Source organism: Phyllobates terribilis, unplaced genomic scaffold (genome assembly GCF_046119375.1).
Source record: "Phyllobates terribilis strain yellow unplaced genomic scaffold, ASM4611937v1 Scaffold_7__3_contigs__length_470593459, whole genome shotgun sequence".
NCBI lineage: Eukaryota > Metazoa > Chordata > Amphibia > Anura > Dendrobatidae > Phyllobates > Phyllobates terribilis.
The window spans coordinates 109,694,034-109,713,455 of NW_027362767.1; the positions used below are offsets into that span (position 1 = coordinate 109,694,034).

Genomic DNA, 19,422 nt, shown 5'->3' on the forward strand with positions numbered 1-19,422 from the left:
TAGTACAAGCATTGAATGATGGGCTTAGATGCCGCTCAGTCAGAATACAGGCTCTCATAGAAAAGACCCATCTGTGTGTAGACTTATTTTCAAGGCGATACTCCATAGGAAAAAAAAAATATTTTTTATATTCCCATGGAGCATTGTCTTAAAAGTAAGTCTCCATACACAGTTGGTCTCTCCACTGAGAGACAGTACTCCCTGAGCTGCATCTAAGCATCTCATTTAGCAAACCAGTATTCTGCACTGTACTAATGAGGAGCAAAAACCCAGAAACATTGCTGTCTACAGATGGGTCTCTGGTTTGTCTGGTATTAGTTACTTTGCAGTTTTTGTTCGTCGTGGAGCATTGTTTCGAAAATAAGTCTTCATAAATACTAAAGCATGATTGATATAATATACCACTAGATACATTGGGCCTGCCTGAATGCTTTAGGTTCCAGGTGATTTTTATGTTTTAGCTTCTGTATTTTTTGGTGCAAATATTTTGATCTAGCTAAAATATGTAGAAGCTGGTGAAATAACTGACACTGGAAACAGATAAAAAAACTTTTGATTTTTACAGACTTGTCACCAACACAGAACAGCAGAGGGCACTATTGTCGTGTGTGATTTATTTCTCGTTTTCTATTACCAATTATTTGTCTGTATATTTTAATTCTCAGGGCTTTGTATCCAAACTTGATAAATTTATCCGTTGGTTGCAAGATGCTATGGAAGCCACTGAGAACTGGACCCCTCCTCAGCCTGAAACAGAAGCCCTACAACTTTATCTCCATACACACCTGGTGAGGACGGAAACAAAAACAATTCAAACAATTTTGCAAGCTATTAGTTTATTTTTTGTACAATTTTGCTAAGTATATTATTTTGTGTTTTACTTTTAATTTACCTCCATGTCAGCTTATTGGGAGAATTAAGATGTTCATACACATTAGCTGAGCAGCCTAACCCGAGACCTGCTGACACCCTAATGTGTGTGGAGATATCTCTACTCACCTTAGATTGCAGATGTTGGAGGTAAGAAGGATTGAGCATATAGGATTTCAACATGTCCAATACTTGTCCAATAGCCTCCATGAAAACACATGAACTTTCAGCTTTACTTGTGCATGTGTATGGTAGAGTCAGAAGGAATTACTGTTGGCTGAAGAAGTGTTAGAACACACCAAAAAAAGGGCAACAGTGTTTACCTGCCCAGATCTAAGAACTAATGCACTCAGGATGCAGCAAACCCATATAACAAAGATGGCGGCAACACAGGTGCAAACTACTGATGAGACAATCACTCACAACCTACCCAGTTCATGGAGGGGGTGATTGCTTAGCATTAAAATTGTACACAAAGATGGCTTGTATAAGGTGCTGTTCACACATGGGTAGTGCACAGCATCTGGCTTACAGCCTATTAGTGACACCCATACTATTCAATTAAGCAGGCTGCTCAGTACTATCTAAGTGCACCCCATGAGGATAGGCACCCCAGTTTGCTATGCCAACACTGATGGACCTGGCTGCACCCTGAAATAAAAAAGTGCAAAAGATACATATACAACCCCTGGCAAAAATTATGGAATCACCGGGCTCGGAGGATGTTCATTCAGTTGTTTAATGTTGTTGAAAAAAAGCAGATCACAGACATGGCACAAAACTAAAGTCATTTCAAATGGCAACTTTAGGGCTTTAAGAAACACTAAAAGAAATCAAGATTAAAAATGTGTTACTCAGTAAGGGTAATTTTTTTCAGACCAAGCAGAGGGAAAAAATTATGGAATCACTCAATTCTGAGGAAAAAATTATGGAATCACCCTGTAAATTTTCATTTCCAAAACTAACACCTGCATCAAATTAGGTCTGCTCGTTAGTCTGCATCTAAGGCTATGTGCCCACGATGCGTTTTTCAAGCATTTTTTATGCGGAATTTCCGTGCCCCATGATCACCAATGAAAATTTGCATGTTCTGTGCCCATGCTGCGGATTTTTCTGCAGCTGATTTTCCTTGCGGAAAAATCTGCAGCATGTCCATTATTTGCATGCGGATTTGAGGTCCCAATGGACTTGAAAAACGCAAGTCAAATCCGCATGTAAAAGCGCTGCAAAAACGCGTCAAAAACGCATGTAAAATCCGCAAGCGTTTTTGACTGCCAAGACCATGCAGAAACGCTGCAGAAATTTTCTGCTTCATTTCTGCATCATGGGCACATACCCTAAAAAGGAGTGATCACACCTTGGAGAGCTGTTGCACCAAGTGGACTGACATGAATCATGGCTCCAACACGAGAGATGTCAATTGAAACAAAGGAGAGGATTATCAAACTCTTAAAAGAAGGTAAATCATCACGCAATGTTGCAAAAGATGTTGGTTGTTTACAGTCAGCTGTGTCTAAAATCTGGACTAAAGGAAATGGGATTTACATACAGAAAAGCTAAATATAAGCCATCATTAACACCTAAACAAAAAAAAACAAGGTGACAATGGGCTAAGGAAAATAAATCGTGGACTGTGGATGACTGGATGAAAGTCATATTCAGTGATGAATCGCGAATCTGCATTGGGCAAGATGATGATGCTGGAACTTTTGTTTGGTGCCGTTCCAATGAGATTCATAATGATGACTGCATGAAGAGAACATGCAAATTTCCACAGTCATTGATGATATGGGGCTGCATGTCAAGTAAAGGCACTGGGGAGATGGCAGTCATTACAACTTCAATAAATGCCCAAGTTTACATTGATATTTTGGACAGTTTTCTTATCCCATCAATTGAAAGGATGCTTGGGGATGATGACATAATTTTTCAAGATGATAATGCATCCTGCCATAGAGCAAAAACTGTGAAAACATTCCTTGAAAGAAGACACATAAGTTCTATGTCATGGCCTGCAAACAGTCTGGATCTCAATCCAATTGAAAATCTTTGGTAGTAGTTGAAGAAAATGGTCCATGACAAGGCTCCAACCTGCAAAGCTGATCTGGCAACAGCAATCAGAGAAAGTTGGAGCCAGATTGATGAAGAGTACTGTTTGTCACTCATTAAGTCCATGCCTCAGAGACTGCAAGCTCTTATTAAAGCCAGAGGTGGTGCAACAAAATACTAGTTGTAACGGGTCTGGGAGGCGGAACCTCTGGGCTACTATACAAGGGAGCGGTCCTTGTAAGGGAGCGGGTGGCGACCAGGCAGGCAGTCACAGCAGGTGACCGGGACAGTCTCTGGGTGTACGGGCAGGAGGTCACGGCAAGTGATCAGGGCAGTCTCTGGAAGAACGGGCTGGAGGTCACGGCAAGTGACCGGGGCAGTCTCTGGAAGAACGGGCTGGAGGTCACGGCAAGTGACCAGGGCAGTCTCTAGGTAAAGGGTAGGTACGACCTGTGATGGCTGAACCTCCAGGTAGGCTAGCAAGGCAGATGGAGGATGTGTGCTCCCAGGTGAGCAAGCGAGAGTCTCTGGAATAGCAGGTGGTCACAGCACGTGACGGCGGAGCCTCCAGGTAGGCAAGCAGGCAGGTAGCGGAGAAGCGCTCCCAGGTGAGCGGGCAAGAGTCTCTGGAATAGCTGGTGGTCCCAGCACGTGACAGCGGAACCCCCGGGCAGGCAAGCAGGCAGGTAGCGGAGAAGCGCTCCCAGGTGAGCGGGCAAGAGTCTGGAATAGCTGGTGGTCACAGCACGTGACAGCGGAGCCTCCGGGCAGGCAAGCAGGCAGGTAGCGGAGAAGCGCTCCCAGGTGAGCGGGCAAGAGTCTGGAATAGCTGGTGGTCACAGCACGTGACAGCGGAGCCTCCGGGCAGGCAAGCAGGCAGGTAGCGGAGAAGCGCTCCCAGGTGAGCGGGCAAGCTGGTCCATAGACAGACTGACCGGAGTTGTAAGGCAGACCGTCGGACCTCAGGCAAGCAGGCAGGTAGCTGATGTGCGCTCCCAGGTGAGCGGGCAAGTTGGTCCTTAGACAGACTGACCGGAGTTGTAAGGCAGACCGTCGGACCTCAGGCAGGAAGGCAGGTAACAGGAAATCAGGCAGGATTAGGACAGCAAGCTGGCAGGAATCTGGCAGGTAACTGGCAACGGGACCTGAGGGCTGAAGCAGAGTAGAACGGTGCAACAACATTGCTCGGGCACCTCCATTTTGGAGGAGGTGCCTTATATATGGTAAAGTCCTCCGGCCATTGGCCGGGGACTCCTTAGGACGGCGCGCGCGGCCCCTTTAAGAGGGAGGGAGGGCGCGCGCGCGCGCCCTAAGCACAGTGGCCGGGAAGGAGCGCGCGCTGCCAGCAGAGCGGGAGAGGGACGCCGGGCACGGAGCAGAGCGGTGAGGGGAACAGCGTCCCTGCCTAGCAGAGGGCAGGGACGCCGGCACTACAGTACCCCCCCCTTTAGGCCCCCCCTTTTTTAGGCCAGATAGAAATTTAGCTAGGATGAGAGGGGCATGGATGTTCTCCCGGGGCTCCCACGTTCTCTCCTCAGGACCAAACCCCTTCCAATCTACCAGAAAAAAGGTCTTTCCTCTTACCCTTTTGGTGGCAAGAATGTTCTCTACCTCAAACTCGTCCTCAGCAGAAACCGGAGCAGGAGGCGTACCTGTAGACTTGGAAAAAGAGTTAAGCACCACGGGTTTGAGGAGAGATACATGGAAGGAGTTAGGGATCCGTAAGTTGGCCGGGAGTTTCAATTTATAGGCCACCGGGTTGATCTGACTGATGACCTCCAGAGGACCGATGAACCGAGGCCCTAACTTGTAAGAAGGTATCTTGAGTCGAACATATTTAGATGAGAGCCAGACCTTATCTCCTGGACGAAATTGTGGAGGATCCAGGCGTTTTTTGTCAGCGTGTCTTTTCATACGCTCGGATGACAGAAGGAGTGCGGACCGGGTACTCTCCCATATGGAGGAAAATTTGCTAACGAGAGATTCCGCAGCCGGGTTGTCCACAGAGGTGGAGACAGGAAAAGGAATCCGAGGATGCTGACCAAAGACTACAAAAAACGGGGATTTGGAGGAGGATTCGCTCTCGTGATTATTATAAGAGAACTCGGCCCATGGTAGGAGATCCACCCAGTCAGAATGGTGGGCATTAACGAAGTGCCGGAGGTAACTGGTCAGGTTCTGATTGATCCGCTCCACTTGACCATTGGACTGTTGGTGGTAAGCGGAAGAGAAGTCCAGGGTGACGTCTAGTAGTTTACAAGTGGCTCTCCAGAAACGTGAGGTGAACTGTACCCCACGATCCGACACGATGTGGAGGGGCAGGCCATGAAGACGGAAGATGTGGCGGATAAAGTCTTTAGCCAGCTCGGGTGCAGACGGAAGGCCAGGCAGGGGAATAAAGTGAGCCATCTTGGAAAAGCGGTCAGCGACCACCCAAATGACCGTACAACCGGCAGAGACGGGGAGATCAGTTATAAAGTCCATTGCTATATGCTGCCAGGGGGCAGCAGGTACAGGAAGCGGAAGGAGGCGTCCGGCTGGCAGATGTCTCGGGACTTTGTTGCGGGCGCAGGACACACAGGCAGAAACAAAGTCTATTATGTCCTTGTGCAGGGTAGGCCACCAATAGTGCCGGGCAATAAGCTGGAGGGTCTTTTTCTGACCGGCGTGGCCAGCTAGTTTAGACGAATGGCCCCAGTGTAGGATCTTCTCCCGATCAGGTACTGAAACAAACGTCTTACCGGGAGGGAGACGATTTAGACTCACGGGAGCCACCTGCATTACTCTGGCGGGATCGATGATATGTTTAGGTTCTTCCTCGAGATCGGACACCAGAAAGGATCGGGACAAGGCGTCTGCTTTGACGTTTTTGTCAGCCGGGCGAAAATGAAGAACAAAATCAAAGCGAGCAAAAAACAAGGACCACCGGGCTTGGCGCGGGTTAAGTCTCTGGGCATGCTGGAGGTAAGCCAAGTTCTTGTGGTCAGTGTAAATTATTACCGGATGAAGAGCCCCCTCGAGTAGGTAACGCCACTCCTCCAACGCCAGCTTGATGGCCAATAACTCTCGGTCTCCTATGGAATAGTTGCGCTCAGAAGAGGAGAAGAGTTTGGAGAAGAAGCCACAAGTTACCATTCTCCCGGAAGATGATTTTTGAGTAAGTACCTCTCCGGCTCCAGAGGAGGAGGCGTCAACTTCCAGGAAGAACTGCTTGTTGCCGTCCGGGCGATGCAGCACCGGGGCGGAAGAGAAGGCCTGTTTTAGGGAAAGAAAGGCCTCCTCTGCTTCGGGCGGCCACTCTTTGGGATTAGTACCCTTACGGGTGAGCGCGGAAATTGGGGCAGTCCGGGAAGAGAAGTGCGGGATGAAGAGGCGGTAATAGTTGGCGAAGCCCAGGAACCGTTGAATAGCCTTCAACCCCTCTGGTCGGGGCCATTTCTCGATGGCAGACAGTTTCTCAGGATCCATTTGTAGGCCGGTCTGAGAGATAATGTAGCCCAGAAACGGAAGCGAGGTCTGCTCAAAGAGGCACTTCTCATATTTAGCGTAGAGATGGTTCTGCCTGAGCCTGAGCAGGACCTGACGAACATCCCTCTGGTGAGTCTGGAGATCCGGAGAGAAGACCAAGATGTCGTCCAGGTACACCACTACGCAGGAGTAGAGAAGGTCCCGGAAGATGTCATTGACCAACTCTTGAAAGACGGCAGGAGCGTTACAGAGGCCAAAGGGCATTACCAGATATTCATAGTGGCCGTCCCGGGTGTTGAATGCTGTCTTCCATTCATCCCCCTGACGGATACGAACCAGGTTGTACGCCCCACGGAGGTCCAGTTTGGTGAAGATTCTAGCCCCCCTCAGACGATCAAATAACTCCGGAATGAGCGGAAGGGGGTACTTATTCTTCACCGTGATCTGGTTAAGGCCTCTATAGTCTATACAGGGACGGAGAGAGCCGTCCTTCTTTTTGACGAAAAAGAAGCCTGCTCCCGCCGGGGAGGTAGATTTCCGGATGAATCCCCTGGCCAGATTCTCCTCAATATATTCGGACATCGACCGGGTCTCAGCAGCGGATAATGGATAAATACGCCCACGGGGAGGAGAAGTACCAGGTAACAGGTCGATAGGGCAGTCGTATGGTCTATGAGGGGGTAGTGTCTCTGCCTCCTTTTTATTAAAGACATCAGCATAAGACCAATAAGGAATTGGAAGTCCAGGTAGATTAGCTGGGGTAGGAGAAGGACGGACGGGATGAACGGGAACCAGACAGGTCTTATGGCAGCCCTGTCCCCAGCGAAGGACTTCTCCGGTCTGCCAGTCAAGAACGGGTGCATGTTTCTGGAGCCAAGGTAGGCCTAGCAAGAGGGCGTGAGAGAGTCCAGGCAGAACATGGAAGGAGATACTTTCAGAATGCAGCATTCCCACCTGCAGAGTAATGGATTCGGTGATGAGTTGGATGGGGCGTGGTAAGAGCTCCCCATCCACGGCAGCAACAGACAAGGGTACAGCCAGAGGTTTGGTGGGGATGCGGTATTTCTCTACCAGGGACTGTGAAATAAGATTCCCGGCTGCTCCAGAGTCCAGTTGGGCTAGTTCGAAATAACGGTTCTCCCCGTAGACGATTGAAACTGACAACAGCAGGGATGGAGAGGATTTATTCTTGTCTAGGTGGACCTCTCTGAGCGAACCTAGACACAGGCGTTTCCCGACCTCTCCGGGCAGGCACGGATCCGGTGCTCCTTACTGCCACAGTAGAAGCAGGTCCCCTCGGCACAGCGTAAGTCCTGACGGGTCTTGACCATCTTGGTCTGGTCGACCTGCATAGGCTCAGGAGGGTGTACCTGGTTAGAGACAGAAGGAGTGACGGGTTTCTGAAAAGTAGGAGCTAGACGTGGTAACCTCCTCTCACGGGTGACCTCTCTGGCACGCTCCTGGAACCGTAGGTCAGTCCGGGTGGCAAGAGTTATTAAGTCATCGAGAGTGGTAGGAATGTCCCGACCGGCAAGTTCATCTTTAATACGGCCGGACAGACCCTCCCAGAAGACGGAAACCAGAGCGTCGTTATCCCAGGCCAGCTCCGAGGCAAGGGTACGGAACCGTATGGCATATTGGCCCACGGTGAGACTTTCCTGACGGAGGCGTAGCAACGATGATGCGGATGAGGTCTTCCGTCCGGGTTCGTCGAAGACTTTCCGGAAAGCCGTGAGAAAAGCAGGCAAGTTGGACACCAGGGGGTCTCCTCTCTCCCATAGAGGATTTAGCCAGGCCAGGGCCTCCCCGGTGAGATGGGACATGATGAATGCAATTTTGGCTCGGTCGGAGTTAAACTGGTGGGACAATAGTTCAAAGTGCAGGGTGCACTGATTTATGAAGCCCCGAGCCTGGGCTGAGTCGCCTCCGAAGCGAGGAGGTGCAGAAAGCCGAGGTCCGGGGTAGGATATCATGGTGTTAGTGGACAGCGGAGCTGCCGGATTGCGAGACATGGCACTGGCGGAGGTTGTTGGTGGAACAGTCAGAGTGTCCAGGCGAGTATTGACATTCCGCAGGTGACCCAGGATGGACTCCTGTTGGGACCTTTGACGGGACAGTTCATGACACAGGTCCGAGAGCGAGGGAGCTTGGGTGCCACCGGGTTCCATGGCCCGAGCAAACTGTAACGGGTCTGGGAGGCGGAACCTCTGGGCTACTATACAAGGGAGCGGTCCTTGTAAGGGAGCGGGTGGCGACCAGGCAGGCAGTCACAGCAGGTGACCGGGACAGTCTCTGGGTGTACGGGCAGGAGGTCACGGCAAGTGATCAGGGCAGTCTCTGGAAGAACGGGCTGGAGGTCACGGCAAGTGACCGGGGCAGTCTCTGGAAGAACGGGCTGGAGGTCACGGCAAGTGACCGGGGCAGTCTCTAGGTAAAGGGTAGGTACGACCTGTGATGGCTGAACCTCCAGGTAGGCTAGCAAGGCAGATGGAGGATGTGTGCTCCCAGGTGAGCAAGCGAGAGTCTCTGGAATAGCAGGTGGTCACAGCACGTGACGGCGGAGCCTCCAGGTAGGCAAGCAGGCAGGTAGCGGAGAAGCGCTCCCAGGTGAGCGGGCAAGAGTCTCTGGAATAGCTGGTGGTCCCAGCACGTGACAGCGGAACCCCCGGGCAGGCAAGCAGGCAGGTAGCGGAGAAGCGCTCCCAGGTGAGCGGGCAAGAGTCTGGAATAGCTGGTGGTCACAGCACGTGACAGCGGAGCCTCCGGGCAGGCAAGCAGGCAGGTAGCGGAGAAGCGCTCCCAGGTGAGCGGGCAAGAGTCTGGAATAGCTGGTGGTCACAGCACGTGACAGCGGAGCCTCCGGGCAGGCAAGCAGGCAGGTAGCGGAGAAGCGCTCCCAGGTGAGCGAGCAAGCTGGTCCATAGACAGACTGACCGGAGTTGTAAGGCAGACCGTCGGACCTCAGGCAAGCAGGCAGGTAGCTGATGTGCGCTCCCAGGTGAGCGGGCAAGTTGGTCCTTAGACAGACTGACCGGAGTTGTAAGGCAGACCGTCGGACCTCAGGCAGGCAGGCAGGTAACAGGAAATCAGGCAGGATTAGGACAGCAAGCTGGCAGGAATCTGGCAGGTAACTGGCAGGTAACTGGCAACGGGACCTGAGGGCTGAAGCAGAGTAGAACGGTGCAACAACATTGCTCGGGCACCTCCATTTTGAAGGAGGTGCCTTATATATGGTAAAGTCCTCCGGCCATTGGCCGGGGACTCCTTAGGACGGCGCGCGCGGCCCCTTTAAGAGGGAGGGAGGGCGCGCGCGCGCGCCCTAAGCACAGTGGCCGGGAAGGAGCGCGCGCTGCCAGCAGAGCGGGAGAGGGACGCCGGGCACGGAGCAGAGCGGTGAGGGGAACAGCGTCCCTGCCTAGCAGAGGGCAGGGACGCCGGCACTACACTAGTGATATATTGGAGTGTTCTTTTGTGTGTTTGTTTTTCATGATTCCATAATTTTTTCCTCAGAATTGAGTGATTCCATATTTTTTTCCCTCTGCTTGGTCTGAAAAAAATTACCCTTAGTGAGTACCACCTTTTTTATCTTGATTTCTTTTAGTGTTTCTTAAAGCCCTAAAGTTGCCATTTGAAATTACTTTAGTTTTGTGCCATGTCTGTGATCTGCTTTTTTTCAACAACATTAAACAACTGAATGAACATCCTCTGAGCCCGGTGATTCCATAATTTTTGGCCAGGGGTTGTATATATAACATATGAGGTATTAGTCGATATTTTGGCCAAAATACGCAAGCTCGTAACCCGCGTCAAGGGTCTTCACACTTGACGCGGGTTGCGAGCTTGTGTATTTTGGCCAAAATATCGACTAATACCTCATATGTTATATACCGGTGCATCTCACAAAATCAGAATATCATCAAAAAGTTAATTTATTTCAGTTCTTCAATCCAAAAAGTGACACTCATTGTTTATTGAAAACACAAAAGTTATTCTCTCAGTAAATTAAAATAATTAACAAAAAACACTTGCAAAGGCTTCCCAAGCATTTAAAAAGGCCCCTTAGTCTGTTTCAGTAGGCTCCACAATCATGGGGAAGACTTCTGCCTTGACAGATGTCCAGAAGGCAGTCATTGACACACTCCACAGAGTTCCAATTTTCATATGGAAATCAAGGTCCCAGAGTCTGGAGGAAGAGTGGAGAGGCCACAATCCAAGCTGCTTGAGGTCTAGTGTGAAGTTTCCACAATCAGTGATGGTTTGGGGAGCCATGTCATCTGCTGGTGTAGGTCCACTGTGTTTTATCAAGACCAAAGTCAGCGCAGCCGTCTACCAGGACTTTTTAGAGCACTTCATGCTTCCCTCTGCTGACAAGCTTTTTGGAGATGGAAATTTCATTCTCCAGCAGGACTTGGCACCTGTCCACACGGCCAAAAGTACCAATACCTGGTTTGCACAACAGTGTCACTGTGCTTGATTGGCCAGCAAACTCGCCTGACCTTAACCCCATAGAGAATCTATGGGGTATTGTCAAGAGGAAGATGAGAGACACCAGACCCAACAATGCAGACGAGCTGAACGCTGCTATCAAAGCAACCTGGGCTTCCATAACACCTCAGCAGTGCCACAGGCTGATCGTCTCCATGCCACCCCGCATTGATGCAGTAATTGATACAAAAGGAGCCCCGACCAAGTATTGAATGCATTTACTGAACATACATTTCAGTAGAACAACATTTCGGATTTTAAAAACATTTTTCAAGCTGTTGTTATAAAGTATTCTAATTTACAGAGATAATGACTGTTACGCTCGCGCCCGGACTGACTGGCGTGATATTGATTAGTGATCCCACTGGACCATGAACCGAGGAGTGCCTGGAGGGTTGTAACTAAGTATCAACTCGGTCCAACCAAGGTCACACGGCGGCTCAGTCGACTCCGTGAACCAGGGAGGAACCGAGCAGAGGTACCAGGTGCTACTCCAGGTCAGACCCCGGTCACAGCTGTTGACCCACATCGGGGAATGCAGGAACAGGCAGGTTAGGCTGGCATACAGACAGGTGGGTACTGGCAGGCACGGCTGGTATGAAGACAGGTGGGTATTGGCAGGCACGGCTAGTATGCAGACAGGTAGGCACTGGCAGGCACGACTGGAATGCAGACAGGTAGATACTGGCAGGCACGGCTGGTATGCAGACAGGTGGGTACTGGCAAGCACAGCTGATATGCAGACAGGTGGGTACTGGCAGGTAGGAACACAGGCAAGACAGGAACCAGTACAGTCTAGGATACAGGAACAGGGCTGCAGGTGCGGTAGACAAGCAGAGCAGAGCAAAACCTGCAGGTGTGGCAGACAAGCAGAGCAGAGCAAAACCCGCAGGTGTGGTAGACAAGCAGAGCAGAGCAAAACCCGCAGGTGCGGTAGACAAGCAGAGCAGAGCAAAACCCGCAGGTGCGGTAGACAGGCAGAGCAGAGCAAAACCCCCAGATGCAGTAGACAAGCAGAGCAAAACCCGCAGATGCAGTAGACAAGCAGAGCAAAACCCGCAGATGCGGTAGACAAGCAGAGCAGAGCAAAACCCGCAGATGCGATAGAAGAGCAGAGCAAAACCCGCAGGTGCGGTAGACAAGCAGAGCAGAGCAAAACCCGCAGGTGCGGTAGACAAGCAGAGCAGAGCAAAACCCGCAGATGCGGTAGACAAGCAGAGCAAAGCAAAACCCGCAGTTGCAGTGGACAGGACAGGGCTCTGATCACATGGAACAGACTGGAAAAAAAAAGAAGATAGCTGGAACACAGGAGTTAGATACGGAGGCAGGGAAACCGAACGAGCAGAACTAGATACACACAAGGTACTTGCAATGAAGTAGCGAGTGGACACAAAACTCACAAACAGAAGTACAGAGACAACGAGTTGGAGTCAGGTCCAGGTTCAGATACTGCAGGAAAAGGGGAAGGTACAGACATAGAGACAAACAGGTAACGGACTAGGACACTGTTCAGACAGGATCTGAACCAGGAACAAGATACAGGAACGAGCCTGGGAACTAAGCCCCCAGAGTGGCAGAAACAGACTAGATACAGGACAGGACCTGGCAACTCAGTTGCAAGGAACACACAGATGGAAAGTGTTGCTCAGGCACCTCCTACTGGGTGGAGGGGGTTTAAGTATCCAGTGACTCACAGCAATAGGCTGGGGACGCATTAGGACTGCGCACACTGTAGCTTTAAGAATCAGGAAGCAACAGCGCCGCCGCCCTAAGCCAGCAGACAAGAGACATACAAACAGCAGGTATTGGGCAAAGTGTGCAGCGTGGCCTGATAGATAAGATTGCGGTCTTGCATGGTGGGAGGTGGTAAGCCATGCAAGTGTAGCACCCTGAGGATTCGGCTGCTACAGGGGTATTGCACCTCAACCCAGAGGTGTGATATTCCACTCCCGGGTAAGGATGGAGTGTGGAACTGAGCTCAGTAGGCTGCATGCACTACACACATCCCATTTCCGGGGAACAGACCGACGGTACTCCCACTAGAGAAATGTGCAGGTACGACAGTGTCTGTTCCTGGCTGGAGTGGGAGGGGGGTGGAACATCCCAGTAGTGTAGGGGCAGATAGGGGGAGCAGTCTGGGTAGTGCTAGGAGCTCATTGGGTGCTGGTCACCTGAGCTCACACATAGAGGGAGTATATAAGGTGGGCACCATCTTAGGACAGGGTCTTTTGCAGAGTGAGGTCAGTCTGTCAGAGCAGAGGAGAAGAGCAGCTCCAAGGCCAAGAGAGAGAGAGAGAGGAGAAAGAAAGACCCAGAGGGGGAGAAAGAAGGAACTCCAAGAGCCCAAATTAGACCAGAGGGTGAAGAGTTGGCAACAGGGTACTGGATCCCAAGCTGGCAGAAGCTACAGCACACCTTAGCCAGGAACCGGAGGTCGTGGGCAGGACCGATCTGCCACGATCACCCACTAAATCCACCCGGAAGGCAGACCAGGAATAGGGTCAGGGAACCCAGAGACAAGGGTTTACCACCAAGAGGCCCGAGGGAGCCGGACATAGGTGGATCCCTGGTGGGGAAGGCCAGAGAAGAGGACAGGACAGAAAGGGAGCTCAGGACCACGCTCCAGAATCACCTGGGGGTTGGCTGAGTCCAGGACCTGGTGGACACAGCACGGCTCGGGTGGTCACTTAAGGCCGGAGTGACCAGAACAACTGCAGTAAGTAAACAAACCCTGAACTGCACAGCCCGACTCTGAGTCTCATTTCCATCCTCGCTGCACCACCACACCCCCGTCCTCTGCAACTGACCCCCTGAGGCTATACCCCTCCCGTTGGGGGTTATACTACCTAAGCTGCACTCACATCACCAGCCTCAGCGGACCCTGCTGCAGCGGTGGCCGTAGTGACCGCAAATCAACGGGTGGCGTAGTCGACATAAAAGAACATCTAGTAACATCTATAAGGACTGCCACACACTGAGTTTGACACCCTGGGCACGGACCGGGTCACAGCCACTCGGAGACTACAACCCCCATCTGATCCGGCTCCGGGTATCCCTAACAGCACTGGCCCAGGGGGCGCGTCAACTTTGGCGTAGTCGGCAGGATCACGTGCCCGCAACAACCGGGTACTGCGTGCCTGAAGAGAAGTTCACCGATACCTCAAAAAGAAGTCTCCTGCCGGTTCCGGAGGGTCCCCGCCATCGGGCCCCATCACAGGTCGTTTCCCGCCGGTTGTCCGCCATTTGCAGCTTTTTCCCGCCATCCATGGAGTTTCCCGCCACTGGGAGACGATTCCCGCCATTTCCAAAGATTTCCCGCCTTGGAAGAGCGGACGCCATTATGGGCGTGCCAGAGGGTGGCAAGAGGCCACCTCCCATCGTGGGCCAGGTCGAAGAATGGCGCCAAAAGCGGAAACCGCGCCCACCAACAGAGACTGTGATGCTGGAAGTGTCCATCAGCGTAAGAGAACTGCCCCTGGAACTGACAATCACAAAGTTGCCCCGGGACCACCCTCGATGTGGGCGGAGACAGAAGAAGAGAACAAAGATGGGTGTCGCCTGGAGCAGTCTGGAGAGAGCGCACCCGGAGACAAGACGTCTGGAAGAGAGTCCAGAGAGAGCCTACCCGGAGATGGAGGGAGAGTCAGGCAGCACCGACCCAGTGGTCAGGAGCCTGTTGCGGGTCGCCACTCCAGAGGGCCTGCTGGAGATCCTGGCACAGCTCCCCCGAGACCGGGAGTGTGCACAGACCGCGTTGGAGGGCCTCGCACGGAGGATGGCCCGGGTGCAGCGAGAGACGTTGGCGGAGTGGAGCCGAGAGATGGCCCAGCAGACCGGCACCCGTCAGCGGAGCACGCCACCCGAGACGAGGAGACAGACCGCCTCTGAGGATGGCGCAGGAGGAATGAAGGCAGGAGATGGCGCCGAGAAGGGAGCTGAACGGACGGAGGCAGGTAAAGGGGACGTCTCTACCCCGAGCCGGGAAACCGCGTGCCTGCCCCAGCTCCCCGTCGCAGAGCCCGAAATTCCCCCTGCCGTGCCCGTCGCTGCATCATCACCGCTGCCGACTAGGCCTCAACCGGAAACCGCGGCCGCGACCCCTGTGACGTCACACGCCTCGACCTCGAGCGTGGCCAAGCAGGAAATACCACCGGCCTGGTCGCAAGGCCTAGTACCTCCGGGCGCCGCAATACCAACAGCGCCCCCTACCTCCGCGGAGCCACCGGCCTGGTCGCAGGGCCGAATAACCCAGGGCGCCGCCGTTCTTACGGTGCCCTTTGCCTTTAAGGTGCCCCAGGCCTGGTCGCAAGGCCTGGTTAACCCGGGCGCCGCTACCATCAACATCTAGAGTGCCGCACCTGGGTGAAAATCTATTTGCCCAGCATACGTGCCCGGATGGGCAGCCCTTCATATGGCCCCAGGAGTACATTCAGCTGGAACTCCAGAGAGCAAGGCCCATGTGCGAGCCCCTGATTCCGGCTCCGAAGCCCGTAAAGAGGACCTCGCCCCCGCTGGAGGAGGCACAGTTCGAGTGGGACCCCACTGGAGAAGACCTCATGGGGTTCACTCAGGAGACTCGGGCGGCCGCAGCAGAGCGTGCAGAGTGCTGCCGGCAGCAGCTCGAGGTCTTCGAGAGGGAGCGGAGAGAGAGGTGGGTCCGGGAACAGCAAGCGCAGATAAGGAGCGCGGAGCAGAAGAGCCGGACCAGGAGGAATCCCCGTGCAGCACATGGTCCCCCTTCCACCGGGACTGTGATAAAATTCAACATGCAGCACGGATGGGGCTTTATTAGAGACCATCAGACCCCCGGCGACGTCTTTGTAACCCGCAGAGACGTAGAAAGCCATCTGCCGGAGGGACACAGAGGTCGTGACCTGTATGTAGGGGACGAGGTCACCTTCACCCGGCACAAGTGTGCCAAAGGACCCTAAGCCCTCCATGTGCATCGCCTGACGGAGGAGGAGCTGCGGTGTGAGGAGGAGCAAGAGGACCCAGACGGGTCTGAAGAATCTAAAGAAGGAGCAGGAGGACGCCGTCGTTGAAGTACGGTAGAGAGAGACTGTATAAAGTTGCCCGTCAGGGTATAAGAACTGTTCTAGTTAAAATATAGTCCCCGTTGGGACCAGCCAATTGAACTGTTAACCCCGTGTGTCCCTATTCCCACTGACCGAGGACTGAGAGCGGTCAATCCTCCCTAATACCTGGCCGAGGACTGAGAGCGGCCACTACCCCTTTGTATATAGTTGCGCTTCCTAAAGCGCCCCCTACCGGTTTTATAGGAAACTGTTTTATTCCAAGAGAGACTGTCGCACTTTACCCGGTCACAAGTTGCACCGTGACCGGAGGAACCAGAAACAAGAATGTTTATATGAAAAGTTTATGCTGATAATATATGATGTTTTATATGTTTATGTTTTATGAAAAAAAAATGTATGTTTGTGGATGTTTATATCTTGCAGCCCGAGGACGTGCTGTGATTTACCAGGGGGGAATGTAGCACCCTGAGGATTCGGCTGCTACAGGGGTATTGCACCTCAACCCAGAGGTGTGATATTCCACTCCCGGGTAAGGATGGAGTGTGGAACTGAGCTCAGTAGGCTGCATGCACTACACACATTCCATTTCCGGGGAACAGACCGACGGTACTCCCACTAGAGAAATGTGCAGGTACGACAGTGTCTGTTCCTGGCTGGAGTGGGAGGGGGGTGGAACATCCCAGTAGTGTAGGGGCAGATAGGGGGAGCAGTCTGGGTAGTGCTAGGAGCTCATTGGGTGCTGGTCACCTGAGCTCACACATAGAGGGAGTATATAAGGTGGGCACCATCTTAGGACAGGGTCTTTTGCAGAGTGAGGTCAGTCTGTCAGAGCAGAGGAGAAGAGCAGCTCCAAGGCCAAGAGAGAGAGAGAGAGGAGAAAGAAAGACCCAGAGGGGGAGAAAGAAGGAACTCCAAGAGCCCAAATTAGACCAGAGGGTGAAGAGTTGGCAACAGGGTACCGGATCCCAAGCTGGCAGAGGCTACAGCACACCTTAGCCAGGAACCGGAGGTCGTGGGCAGGACCGATCTGCCACGATCACCCACTAAATCCACCCGGAAGACAGACCAGGAATAGGGTCAGGGAACCCAGAGACAAGGGTTTACCACCAAGAGGCCCGAGGGAGCCGGACATAGGTGGATCCCTGGTGGGGAAGGCCAGAGATGAGGACAGGACAGAAAGGGAGCTCAGGACCACGCTCCAGAATCACCTGGGGGTTGGCTGAGTCCAGGACCTGGTGGACGCAGCACGGCTCGGGTGGTCACTTAAGGCCGGAGTGACCAGAACAACTGCAGTAAGTAAACAAACCCTGAACTGCACAGCCCGACTCTGAGTCTCATTTCCATCCTCGCTGCACCACCACACCCCCATCCTCTGCAACTGACCCCCTGAGGCTATACCCCTCCCGTTGGGGGTTATACTACCTAAGCTGCACTCACATCACCAGCCTCAGCGGACCCTGCTGCAGCGGCGGCCGTAGTGACCGCAAATCAACGGGTGGCGTAGTCGACATAAAAGAACATCTAGTAACATCTATAAGGACTGCCACACACTGAGTTTGACACCCTGGGCACGGACCGGGTCACAGCCACTCGGAGACTACAACCCCCATCTGATCCGGCTCCGGGTATCCCTAACAGCACTGGCCCAGGGGGCGCGTCACAAGCACGCCTCCAGGGATGTTACAGTACCCCCCCTTTACGCCCTCTCTTCTTCAAGCCTGCAAGGATTTCCTGCAGAGAATTTAGAGGCTGATCCTTCTCTTCAAGGAGATTACCTCTTCTGTCCACTAGAGGGAACAAAACTGGTCTCACCATGTTGGTGACTAGGATGCTTCCTCCCATCGAGCCATCCTCAGCAACAGATGAAGTGGGTGAAGTTCGAGGAACAGGACACAGGAAAGTCTCTCTCCATTTGTTAATCTCGGGGAGTACCCCAAAGGATTCACGGGACAACTGGAGGTCCTCCACCTGGTTGGAGGGGTGCAGAGACTCCGGGTTAACCACCGCTTTAACGTACACTTTGCTTTGCCAAGCTTACTGGATGAAGTGGGCGAAGTACCAGGTACAGGGTGTAGAAAAGTCTCACTCCATTTGTTATCAGGTAGAACCCCGGAGGATTCAGGAGAACAGGAGGTCCTCCGCCTGGTTGGAGGGGTGCAGAGACTTGGAGGTAGCCACCGCCTTGATGGACGTATTGCCAGATTTATTACAGATAGAGGATCCTTGCTTAGGGACCAACTTCAGTCTGGTTTCTGAGATGACACGTCTGCGAGGCAGGGCGGTACCTGAAGCCAGATCATTGGTACAATCGTCGAGACTGTGTGGGAACATTGCCTTCGCTTCCCTTCCTTCGGAGACTTCAGCGCACAGCAAGTCAGCGACTAGCAGATCTGGTGAAGAAGAAGAAGAAACTGCTGACTGTCCTGAAGATATGGGGACTGGACACCCCTTGCACCTCAGCAGTCCCCCAGGAAACACCACGCAGGATCTCCAGACCTGAGCGGGCACTAGATCTCTCGGCTCTGGACGACCTGTGGGCAAACCAGACAGCACCTGGAATATGAACTTCTTCATGTGTAATGCTCCAATCTGGAGCTTAATTTGTACAGACATATTTTGACTGTTTCTGAGTAGGGCTCGTCCTTCGGCTGACAATGCCCAAACGGGCTTCTGGAGTTGTCGGATGGGAATCAGACACCGACTCTTCAAGGCTTTAAGCCCGAAACTTCCGGTTAATCCGAGGCCTTCACTTGCCACGGAGACAGTCATGGTCATCTGTGGAGATGAAACACTAACGCCAAAGGCAGCCTCTCCCACAGGCCTAATGTCTTGGGATTCCCCAACCTTCGCTGGACAAAGACCGTCAGGGGGTCCCAAACAACTGCAGCGGGGCCGCAATCCGATTTTGTGACTGAGTTCTGGCCTCTGCTTTGCCTGACGAACATAGTCATCCTTCATGGATTCTGTGTGGATAGCTGCCTCTACAGGCTGGGGAACAGGAGGTCTTTGGGAGGACAGAACCTGGCGTGACAGTTTACCTCTACGCCTTGCACGTCTGGACTGCCTCTTGAGGTTGGGAAGAGAAGTATTCTGTGGAGCATGGTCATCCTGTGTGGATTCTGTGTAGGCAGCAGTCTCTTCAGGCTGGAGAACTGGTAGGCAACCTACACACATTACCCATCGGGGCTGCTCCAAGATATTGGGAAGGGAAGCTTTAGCAGAAGCTTCAGGATTAGGGTTATCGAAGACCATTCGAAAGGCCACCAGGAAGGCCTGCAGGTCCAAGACGATAGGATCCCATGCTTCCCATAGGGGGGGTGATCCATTTCAAGGCATCACCTGCAAGGTAGGACATCAGAAATGCTACTTTAACCCGATCAGTGGGAAAATAGTGAGCATAAAATTTGAAATGTAGCATGCATTGCTCCACAAACACAGGGCTTTGTTTTTGGTCCCCATAATACCGTGGTGGATCCGCAGGAACGAGTGCTGATAGCTCCATTTGGGCTGATGC

The 19,422-nt window shown here is 52.6% G+C and overlaps 1 protein-coding gene across 2 annotated transcripts in view; it reads left to right on the forward strand.

The window, feature by feature from the left end:
* The window catches only part of AKAP6 (A-kinase anchoring protein 6), a 424,676-nt gene that overhangs the window by 168,897 nt on the left and 236,357 nt on the right, over window positions 1-19,422 (forward strand). For both annotated transcript variants that reach the window (XM_073639078.1, XM_073639079.1), the window contains one exon: window positions 666-788. In XM_073639078.1, coding sequence (XP_073495179.1) covers window positions 666-788 — 123 coding nt within the window. The remainder of the gene's footprint in view (window positions 1-665; window positions 789-19,422) is intronic.